Source organism: Tasmannia lanceolata, unplaced genomic scaffold (assembly GCF_043159265.1).
Source record: "Tasmannia lanceolata isolate RefF3 unplaced genomic scaffold, GAP_Taslan_0.1 ptg000020l, whole genome shotgun sequence".
Classification (NCBI taxonomy): Eukaryota; Viridiplantae; Streptophyta; class Magnoliopsida; order Canellales; family Winteraceae; genus Tasmannia; species Tasmannia lanceolata.
Window position 1 is genome coordinate 9,900,619 of NW_027518697.1, and position 12,113 is coordinate 9,912,731.

Here is a 12,113-nt window from a genome sequence, read left to right on the forward strand (position 1 = left end):
AACATGATTGTACACTGGAATGAGCAACAACATAAATAATTAATATAAAAAATTATAATGCAATTATTTCGTATACATATATGTAGGATGTAGTGTAAGTTCCTTATTGCTCTATGAAAGAAGAAATTAATTAATTTTTTTTTAATGATAGAAGAAACTAAAGTTTAGGTGGCTTAAGTCTTATGTTCAACTCAGTGGATCTAGCCATAGTCTTCTTCTTGTTCTTCTTGTTCTTCTTTTTTTTTTGTAGGATGTAAATATTATTTTCATCCGGTATGCCAATTAGTTATAGGTTCTTAAAATATCAAGAAATTTTTAGGATCTTCATATGATGCTAATAGAAAACACAGGGTTGTACACAAATCTACAGATTAGACAAACAATCCAATGAAACACATTAATTTCAAAGGCCATGTTTGGATTGCATGATATCAAACCTTATCTTATTGCTGAGTTTGAGAACTGTTAGGCTTACTTCAATTAGAGAAGTGTACAAAACGAGCAGAGTCATTATTGTAGTATGGGAGTGCAATATAACTTTTTCCTTCCATTATTCAGGTTGCACAAATAATGTGAGCCAAGGAGTGTCATTATCAAGATATAGAAATGCAGGTTATCATTTCCCCCTATTATTCAGGAGTTTCATGAATATTGAGAGCTATGATACCAACATATAGTAGAAAGCAGCAGGATTTTAAATTTGTTATTTTTTTGGCATAATAGTAGTAACTCCAAAAAAATATAGAAAACTTGTATTAGAATCAACTTACTTCATATTGGCAATTCTCTATCTTGATCACCTTATTTTAATTAGTTGACAACTTATTTTATTTAGTTGCAAAATGGAAAATTTCTATAAAATCAGTTTTCTATGCTTATACTAAATTTTATTGTAAAATACCTTAGTTCACGCACGTGCATTGCACGTGCGTTTTTACTAGTATTGTCAAAAGACTATAAAGCTAATGTAATGACAGAAGATTTATATTGTTATCCCAGCCAATCTCTCTACAACAAGCTTTTTGCTGCACCAGCTGCACTTAATGTTAGGCATTATAAATTAATGAACTACGTTAATTGTTAATGTGCAACAGGTGTATATCATATATTTTATAAAATAGAAAGATGGCGGCATATATTTTATTGGAAAAATGTATAACTTGATTCTTTGCTGCCATTTGGTGGGCTTTCTTTGTAATTCCTCGTCTCTTAATAATTTGTTCACACGACCAAAGAAATACATATTTATATACACTTAGAAAGTAATATTTACACAGGTTGGAGAATTGAGGTGAAGAGAGTACATGTTCCTTTCTTAAGTTATTGTTGCAAAAAATTCATAGCTAATTGTTATATTTCCTAAAAAAAAAACCAGTTTTGGGGACAGGGATTTGGATTTAAGGCTTTGTAATCCCCTTCATCTACGCACCGTTCTTGAAGACAAAAGATTTTCTGAGTGTCGCATTGTGCTCCTACATGCATCCTATCCATTTTCCAAGGAGGCATCATATCTAGCCTCTGTTTACTCACAGGTATGACTCTTTTACATGTACTCAGTTGACACTTTGCGTGATTGTTTCTAGTTTACCTAAACTGTTCCTTATCAGATTCATCTGGACTTTGGTTTGGCGGTACCAAAGTTGAGTATTCATGGGATGATTTCTGCAGTAAAAGAACTTTTAGAGTTAGCTCCTATAAAGAAGGTGATGACAGTTACAGTGATGAATCTATTGCTATTTTTTGGCTATATATATATATATATATATATTCTTATTGGAGGTTGCCCTTGTAACTGTTGAGATTTTATGGCTTTTATTACTGTGGTGATTTTTCTGCTTATTTGGTTAATTTTTTATTGTATATATGTATGATTTCCGTGATAAATAGTCATTGAGTACAAAGCAAATTGTACAAAGACAATAATTTTAGTCAGTGTTACAACAAGTGAGACATAAATTCCAATACTATGAGAACTAACTGAATCATAAAATTTTGAGGTGCACTAAATCATGTCCCAAGGCATACAAAATATTATAATTTTCCAAAGCTAAGTAAAACTCATAAAATACAAACTCAACTCAACTCAACTCAACTAAGCCCTTGTCCCAAACCAGTTGGGGGCGGCTAATGAATCCTTTAGAAAATTTTCATGATCATAAAATACAAACATACTAACAAAAAAATAGGGCAGTGATTAATCGACTCCCCATGTGTCTTTTTCTCTCCTCTTTCTCTCTCTAACCCAGAGGAGAGAGAAAGACGCATGGGGAGTCGATTTAAGATATATGGTGGTCGATTTATCACTCCCCAAAAAATATTGTGAAGCTTAATCAGCAATGTTTCATCACTATCCATCCAAATTTCATTATTTTGTTTTAATTCAATCTTATATCGTCATGAAATTTTTCTAAAGGATTCATTTAGCCGACCTCAACTAGTTTGGGACAACGGTTTTTTTGAGTTGAGTTGAATTCCATGTTATATCGATGTTTTTAGTGCTTTTTCATTAATTTTTGATCGTTTATCCACCATTCATCAAAAACTATTTGATATTAGTCGTCATACTCAATCAGAGTCATATTCAAGTGGTACCTTAGCATCCAACATTGGTGATGGAGATGAGCCTCAACAAAAGTCAGAAAATGGCCAAGTATGATAATAGGGTCCATTAGAAGTGTTTTGAGGTTTTGTTCTATTCGTAGGGGTATAACTGTCCTTTAATTTCTGGAGGGGTATTTTTCTTTTATTGGGGCTTTTAATTCTATTTTATTGTTACCATGAGACGGGATCCACATGCTCCACGACTTATTTTAAGTCACTAATTTTATTTTTGTGAGTCTTAAGTATAGAAATTTCTAGAAGTTTAAGGTTTTTTTTTCTATTCCTGTCACTATTCACACAAATGTTAGAAGTTAAGGTTTTTACTTGTTATTAGGAGCCCAAATCTAGAAGTTTCTAGAAGTTGTGGAGAAGTCTATATATTTGTATGCCTTAGGAGCAATAGATTATGTGTGTGTGTGTTTGTCTCTCTCTCTCTCTCTATATATATATATATATAGATTCCTTTGATGAGATGCCTTGGGTGGTTATGTTAGTGAAAGGAAAGGGCGGCCCAGTGCACGAGGCTCCCACCATTGCGGGGTCTGGGGAGGGCTAGATGTACGCAGCCTTACCCCTGCTTTGCGGGGTATGGGTGGTTATGTTAGTGAGACACTAACATATTTGTTCTTCCTTGCTTATCCATCTCAAATATTTAGATCTTTGTTTGTGTTTTCCCGTCGTAGATCTGTTATTTCTGTTGTTGTTGGGGTTTTCTAGTTGTGTTTGTCTGTTCATTTTCTCCCATTCAGCTTTCCATTCTTCAGTCCTCCATTAATCTAGAAGACTGAGATACTATTCTAGTTAATCTCTTGATGTAGTGAGATGCTTCGTTCTATTCTTTTTTGTTGGTTCTTTCAACTAATTGTCTAGATCATTAGCTTAGTTCGGAGTAAACTGTTAGATCGATTCTCCTTGCATCCAATCTTTGAAGTGATCCTTTATAATCTGTACATTTAACCTTTCAAAAAAAAAAATCTGTACATTTAATTTTATTAGTCCTTTTAAACCCTGTTAAAACGTGATTCCGTTCTTCCCTAATCTTGCATGCACAACCAGATTGACCTTAGGTTCCAGATCTACAATTTTCTGCAATTTCTTTTGAGTATTGTTTTCCTTCCCCTAGCTTTCTTACATCAGTTTGGTATCAGAACTTTGGTTCAAATATTGTCACGAGACCATAGGATTTTTATAGGATTACCTCTACTCAGAGGGATGAACTACTTAGAGCTATCAAGGCGACAATGAAGAGCCATATCCTTCACTCGTTTGAGTCATTTCTTTTGAGCAGGGGAGAAGACCATCCTTCATGGAAATCTGAAAAATATTGTTTATGATAGTGGGACCATTAAGGGTGTATTAGAGTTTTCTTTTATTCTTGATTGTCCTTTATTTTTGTAGGGGTATCAGCCGACCCTGTCTACGAATCTATTCCAACCTGAATTCCTCGATTTTTAGGTGGATGGGTATTTTAATTATTTCTACTTCTCAAGGTATAATGACAGATCGAGAAGCTCGACTAGAAGGAATTGGAGGAGAAATTTGCCTTATATATGGTGATCCTTCTGTGATCCCAATTTGATCCATAAATTCCTATTTATGAAAAAGAGGAAAGGCAAGTTGTCTATTACCACTCCTCCATTAGTTGACACTTCAAGGGGGTTACTTTGGATGAAAGAACATAAATTGATTCATGATGGTTTAATTACTGTATCACTTCCCCATGATATGTTCTGGGTTCGCTTAGATAATGGAGATCTGATTCTAGGTTATGTTTCAGGGAAGATGCGGCGTAGTTTTATATGGATACGACAGGGATATAGAGTCAAAATCGATGTCTTTATGATTCAACCAGGGGACATATAATTTATAGACTTAGCAACAAAGTTGAACACTTGGAAGTTTCTAGAAGTCATGGAGAAGTCTGTATATTGTAAGCCTTAGAGCCATTGAATTATGATAATGAATGGAATGAAAATAATGTTTTTGATTAGCAATGTATGCAAATCATGGATGGGGCTTCTTCAACTCAGGGTGAGACGCCTTGATTCTTGTTGTGAGACGCCTTAGAACCCCTTGGTGAGACACCTAGGGTTGTGTTAATGAGATGCTAACATATTTATCCTGCTTTCTTCATCTTATTGTGGGCATTTAGATCTTTAGGTTGTGTTTTTTCCAGCATAGAATTGTTATTTTTCTCCTAGTTTGTGTTCTTCCATTATCAATGTTATTGTGTCTTTATTTTCATTTTCTATCATTCATCTTTCCATTCTCCTGTTCTTCATTCATCTAGATAGTGAGACGCTATTCTAGTGTAACGACCCGGATTTTTACTGCACGGATCGCTACGGGCAACAAAACATATTTATTCCTGTAATTACACAGCGAAAGGTTAAAGTACATCATGAGTTTACAAAAAATCCCAAGTATGACATATTTAAAACCTTTTTACATCTGAGGAGATTGACTAGGTTCATCATTTCCGTATTTCCTCAAGTTGCTTTCACACTTCTCATAACTAAGGTTCCTTATTGACAAGTACTCCCGCATCCAAATTTTCAAATCCTGGTGGGAAAAAGTGGATTAGGAGAGCAGGTATATAGAAGCTTCGACAAGTAGCTGAAATCAATAATAAGAGACAGTTGTATAAAAATATGCAGTATTTTGTATAGAACATAATTTGTATTTAAAACTAATGCTAATAGGATTTTTTATAGAAACAATTTAACCAGATAGTAAAACAAACCATTTAAAGTCCTATAGTTTCCAACTGTTTCTATTTCTGAAGTTTCCTGTAACGATCCGCCTCACCCTCGTATTGTCCGCTTTGGACTTGGCCCGCTTCCGCTTTTGGGTGTTGACGGCTCAGATGTACAAACACGTCACACGAGAGAGACTATTGCACATTTACCTCTTCCATTTCTTCCATTTCTCATTTTCGTTCAAACTTTTCGTGCATATGAAATTCAACATTTCATTTCATTTTCCAGAATGAAACATGTCATCATTTTGAAACAAATATGATTTGATATTTCCCAAATGTAAACAATGAATATTTGAAGTAAAACGGATAAGAAATATCTGAATAAAACAACATATAATCATATCCTCATCACTTTCATCGAGAAAAGATACCAGTCAAGTCTAGCTATCACCTGCCTTAGCAAACCTGAGAAGTGGGAATTTGATGATGCTTGACCTTGAAGATGACAACGATCAGGGAAAGTGATTCTCCTAGCCTTTTCCTCTCTTCTCTTTATTCTTCTTCATTTTCTCTTCCTGGCTGCTCTATTTATAGGAAAAAATGAGGGGAATAGTAACATGTGAATAGTTTTAATGCATAATAAGTGTTATTTATACTGGGTATTACATCTAGATAGTCTATAAACATGGTGACACACTATGTTCTATTCCTTTTTACTTTGTTCTTTTATTTTATGTTTCAATTTTCTAAGTCATCTAGGATTGTTTCGAAATCCCATGGCAGTTTTCGCTAACTATGCTTCCTTCCATATTTTTTAAATCTGCACATTTATCATCCTTGCTGTTTTGAAGGTGTCTATTCTTATTTTCTGAATGGTTACGACTATTTCTGGTTGCATTCAAAGCTTTTAAAATTCCTATTTTCATCCGTCATTCCAGTACTATCACTTCTTTAATCCCTGTTAAAGTCTGGGTTCAATTCTTGCCTAGAACCTAGTCCTACATCAGTTGGTTCTATCAGGATTGGTATCTGAGTCTCCCTACTCAGGGTCATATCAAATTATTGTTTGATACCAAAGGTAAATTGTGTCCACATTTGTCATTTTCGGGTAGAAAATTATGCTGTCTCCATCCATTATTATTAAGGAACAAAACACAGAGGTTCCCTGACAATATGTAGGAGAAAAGTTGAATTGCTCACTTCCATTCTTTGGTTGAAATGAAAGAGAGAAATTTTTATCCTTTTTTTCTGCTTCCTTTACTAGCCTTACGTGATTAAGCAAATTTTTTTTTTGAATGATAGAGAATTTTATTAAACAAGGAAAGGGAGAACCTTGCGAATTAGACGATTAGTACAAATGAGAAAATAACCAAAAAAAAAAAAAAAAACAAAGAAAAGAACTACAAGGAACCCAGTGCGTCCCGAGGGGAGGAAGTTAAAAACCTACAAAACTGCCCTACCAACTCCAGCATGAGCTGATCTGTCTGCTTCACTGTTGGCGATCTACTGACTTGCTGAAGGTAAATTGGATAGTCTGGCCCTCTCTCCTGAATTTCATTGATCGTTGAATATTTAGAAAGAACTCTAAAATTGGAATGCTTTAAAGTACATTCTCTTAGCCTCCTAGCAAGGAATGAATTGGAATTTGTAAGAATTTATTTTGAGACTGAGAGGCCTCTAGATAATTAAACCCCTCGAGGTTGCATAAATCTAAGTTTTGATGAGCAGTAAATTTTTTCACGATGAGTCATGAGTGTCTGGGCAGGAGATATTCAATAATGGTAAAGTCTGATTAGAAGAAGACACTTCTTTGGTAATCAATTGTCTAAATAAGATTTGTCATTCTTTGTGGATCTTCTCCCCATGTTTTGGAGAAATTGATAACTCTTTGAGTATCCATGAAGAACATCATTCCTACAGTCACTGTAATTGAAATTCTTTTCCAGTTTTTCTGGTTAATCTTGCTGTAAATTATAGGAAAGGTGTATTGGTATCTCATGCCTAATATTTACTTTTCTCCATCTCTGTCGCTTTCTTTAGGGGTTCTTATTGTTGCATGTAAAAATTTTGATATATTTTTATTTTTCTTCAATTGTTTGAAAACGGTATGTTAACATGCTTTCATTCAGTTGAAATACTGGTACTAACTGGAGAATCTTTGTTTTCTAATCTTTGTTCTGAATGTGAATCTACTTAGAAAGTGAATAATCTTAGTTTTGATACCTTTTATTTCTAAACCACATGCTATCCAACTTCTTAATCTTTTCAGTACATTTGATTCTTTTGGCTCTGTATATATCAGTCATGTTGCCATGTAAATATAATTTTGGCAATCTTTAGCATGGATATAGGGCTATTATTTCTTTCTTCTACTTCTAATTGCTTTTGCTATTTTTCTCTTATTAAAATCTTTTTATCTTTAAATATATTACATCGTGCAGGTGATGTTCAGTACCGATGGGTATGCATTTCCTGAGACTTTCTACTTAGGTATGTTTAAAACTATGCTATTTAACTTCAACGATTAGAGACTGTTAATTTTAATATTAACCATTGTTTTATAGGCAAGAGATTGCATTTGAGACTTGTTGTTTCCTACCAAACTTTTTATTCTTGAGCGAAAGTTACATTGGCTTGTTGTGCCAAAATGCATCCAGTTGTAATGTTTCCTGTCAAACTTTTTATTCTTGAGCAAAAGTTATGTTGGCTTGTTGTGCCTAAATGCATCCAGTTTGTTTTGTTATGTGGGCATTATCTGTTTGTTCTGATTTAGGACGGAAGGACGGCTGAATTGAGAGGGTATTGCAGATGTAATAAAGGCAGCATGTGGCTGGCTGTTTGGGTTTTAACAGGAAGGATGGGCAGCTAACCTAAAGGACAGAAAAGTGGCTGCTTGCTTAGAGTTTCAGGAAGATGATGGCTTGAGGTTAGACTTGGAGAGGAGGGGTGGCAAGGATATGTGAATTGGTTTTGAAGTGGCTGTGTATGGTTTACGGCTGAGAAGGGATTAAAAGTGGGACTTATGCCCAGGTTTCAGGTTTGCGGAAACAACCTGCAGCAAGGAACAATTGGAGTTTTTATGGCTGAACACAAAGGTTTTGGCAAACCAGAAAACTGGTTGGGAGCCTAATAGTCAGGGAACTAGCTTTTGGCTGGATCCTGTTTACAGCTGAAACCAGTAAGTGAGAGGCTACCTCTCGACTAGGTTGTCTCTGGCGGGTTTGTATCTTCCTCGATCAAACTCAGTCAGAGTTTCTTCCTTGCGTGAAGGTACTGGTTGTGGCCATTGAAGCAGTGGCTGAACGTCCTGCTAAGTGCAATAGACTGAGGATGGTTCCTTCTGGTTGCTGATCGATGAATGGTGTGTTTTGGAAACCAGGAAAGGCTAGTTTCAATGGAGGCTACTGTTGGTATCCAACAATCAGAAATTGAATGGGTAAGGAGAAGGAAAATGATGTAGACTTCTGCTGGAAAACAATTCATGATCAGAGAGAAAGTGGAAATTCCTTCTCAGATCCGGGAATGTTATGGTCAGACCTCAAATTTTAGGAAAAAATGTTGGAATTCAAGAAAGATATCAGTTCTGATTCCAAATTTGATGTAAATCTGGTTCAGATCTATTTCTAAATGGTAAAATGAGATCAAAGGCAGTCCAGGCTAGTGAAGGAACAATAATTGAATGAAAATTCAGATCAGAACAGCCCTAAAAACCAGTAACTTGCTGTAATTGACAGTGAAAGAGCAGGGAATGCTGAAATTTCATGGAAAACACAAGATGATGAGCAAGAACAATGACGAACTAAATCTTTACTGAATCTTAAATGAAAGGTAACAATAAACGGAAACATAGCTCAGTTTGAAGCTCAAAATTAAAAAGTAGATGAAGTGGAAGGCCTTCTTGAGCAGGAATTTCCTTCAAACAACCTTCGAAGCTCCTTTTACAAATGATTTCTCTCTCTCCCAAAGCTAGGGCACCAATTCTCTATTTCAAATCTCAGCAAAAGTCTCTCCAAAATTCAAAAGAGAGCTATTTATGCGGGGGGCTCAAGCCTAGACTACTCACATTACAAAAATGCCCTTTTCAGGTTCCCCTTCCCCAACGTGAAACACTTCTTCAGCAGGGGGGAGGTTGAGATCAGGCACCACAGGTCCATGGGGCGCAAGAGGCTCCCCCTCTCAATTACATGTATGCCACTCCTAAATGACTACATGTACACCCCTACTAAAAGAGAAAGTTACAAACGAACCACCACTAATGTATGTCTCCTACACTACTACTAGAATTGGTCCTCTTATACTTTGGCCTTGACCCGATCCTCATCAAAAAACCAGAAATTTCTTTCTATTTTTCCTCTGCAATTCCACTAATTTAGTTTATTTCATTATCAAGAGCCATCTCAATCGTTACACATGCATGCTGTTTATAAAGTTTGCATGGTTGATGCCTATCAAAACTAGGTAAATATTTTGACTAAAACTAGGAAAACAAAAAGGAAAACTCCTAAAATTTCTTCTAATTTTTGTTCAACACATGACTCCTAAAAAATCTCTGATATCCTAGATCTTAGCTAACTCTTGGACTACCAATTTATAACTTATAACACAACTAAAACAAAGGACTCTTTAGCCAATAGGAAATTACAAAAATAAAACTAACTAAAATAAACTAAATTTGGATCCGTGGGGAACAAGGTCCGTTGATTGTGATGCTGTCTAATCTCTAGGCGATCTGAGGACGTTTTCTTTTAGGAAAGATAATCCGGCGATCCATTGAGCTTGATCATCGATCCGTATCATCTGACTGTAGATCCGAGGATCCATAGTCCGGTCAAGGCTTTCATGCTCTTGGCCTTCTATCTGGATGGTGGATATTGATGATCTGGCCTTAAAACGGTTGGGATGCTTCTGCATCAAATGAGCAACAAGTCAAATAAACTGTCTACAATTTGAAACTAGTATTCCAGACCCATGTTATGCATGGATGTAAAATGATGGGCCTCACATATCAAAAGATGAGGTGCAAAATGGAGGGCCCCACCTTGTGCATGGGTTTGGCTGGAGATGTTTATGTCATTTGTGAGGCTATTATACAATTTGTGTGGGCTGTTGTGGCTTCTTGTGCCTTCCCATGGCTTCTTGTTGTGAACTGCTTCTATGTTCTGATTTTGTTATCCGAAAGTACTAGTTTGTGTGATTAGAAGAACCTGGTTATTTTATAAAGGCTAGAGGTCATGTCAATGGACTTCAACCCTCACTATCTCACTTTTCCTATCGTATTTCTCTTCTTCTAACTCTTTATCTTTTCTTATTTATGGTTGATGAAGATGTAATGTATAGTCCAATCTAGAGGCCGAAAAACCAAGATAGTATGTAGAAGTTGAAACTTTAGGTCATATGGGTTGCTATAATGGAAGCAGTTGAATGGATCTGATGGTTGTACAATGGATTTGTAAAACGATTTTAACCATGGACCATGATCTAATGATTGAAATACAATATATTTGTCAGTTATCAATAAAATAATACGTTGATATGAATGCCCATATTGTAAGGGAAATGAAGAAAGAACCCTTGTTCTTTGGTCCATCCTTTCTTTGAGACATTATTATTAATGGTAAAAAAAAGGGCGGCCTAGTGCATGAGGCTCCTGCCATTGCGGGGTCTGGGGAGGGCTAGATGTACGCAGCCTTACGCCTGCTTTGCAGAGACATTATTATTAATGGTACATCATGAAAAACTTATGTCTGCATTACCGTTCTTCCTCCTATCTTATAGCATCTATTAGCCGATTATTGTTGAAAATGTCACTTATGATATTAACAAACTGAGCCATGCTTGGAAGACAAAGTCATGTTACCGTTTTTTCTGGTAAAACGGTGTGTCCCTACCATACACATTATACTTTGATGCCTTTTGTTAAATTGATCCATGGCTTAGGATTATCCTATCAGGTTTGGATGGCAATGGTGAGATTAATGCTGGCCCACTAAATCAACAGTGTTTATCACCATTAAATCCAAATGTATGGTGGTCAGACCATGTTATTGAATAAATGGTAACACAGTCATGTCTTCATATGATATATTCAAGGAAACTGCATTTTGGAGAAGTAATATGAACAATCTACTTTCATTAATTTACATTTTAGTAATTGTTAGAATCTTTTTTTTTTGTGGACAAAATCACTATTTACACCATGTTGTCAAACTCATTTCCTTTTATTCTGTAGGTGCAAAACGAGCACGTGAAACTGTTTTATCTGTTCTATCTGATGCATGTGATGATGGCGATCTTACAATTCCCGAAGCTGTAGAGGCAGTAGAAGACATATTTAAACATAACGCATTGCGCCTTTACAAGATTAATTGTATTTATGGGTCTTTGGATTCCAAAAATGCTATAACATGCAACTATGACCCAATTTATAGTAATTCATCACGAGACAATATAGAGTTTGTTCGCATTCTTTGGGTTGATGCTTCCGGACAACATCGATGCCGTGTAAGTTGTTTTTCTTCCTTGCTTAATATGAATGCTCATACTATTAATGTTAGCATCATTGACATGACCATCTGTTTCTCTGGGAATGTACAAAAGTATGTGATTTAGTGTGACTTGAATTGGTTGTTAAACATAAACACAAGAATTAACTAAATATTTTCCATAAGAATTTGAAAAGAAGCAGTTCTAGAGAGATTGGGCAGAACCCTAATAGTGGGTCTTCATGCTTGTGCTGTTTTAGGCAAGTGGGTTGACAATGTTGTGGGCTTAATCATGGGTATCTATCATCTCACAAGTCACTTGGAGTTCT

General features: G+C 35.6%; 1 protein-coding gene across 3 annotated transcripts in view; it reads left to right on the forward strand.

Moving 5' to 3' along the window:
• The window catches only part of NODGS (nodulin/glutamine synthase-like protein), a 52,351-nt gene that overhangs the window by 14,035 nt on the left and 26,203 nt on the right, over positions 1-12,113 (forward strand). For 2 of the 3 annotated variants that reach the window (XM_077364055.1, XM_077364053.1), the window contains exons 6-9: positions 1,376-1,532; positions 1,608-1,703; positions 7,744-7,792; positions 11,532-11,803. In XM_077364055.1, coding sequence (XP_077220170.1) covers positions 1,376-1,532; positions 1,608-1,703; positions 7,744-7,792; positions 11,532-11,803 — 574 coding nt within the window. The remainder of the gene's footprint in view (positions 1-1,375; positions 1,533-1,607; positions 1,704-7,743; positions 7,793-11,531; positions 11,804-12,113) is intronic. The other variant, XM_077364054.1, reaches the window with a different exon arrangement.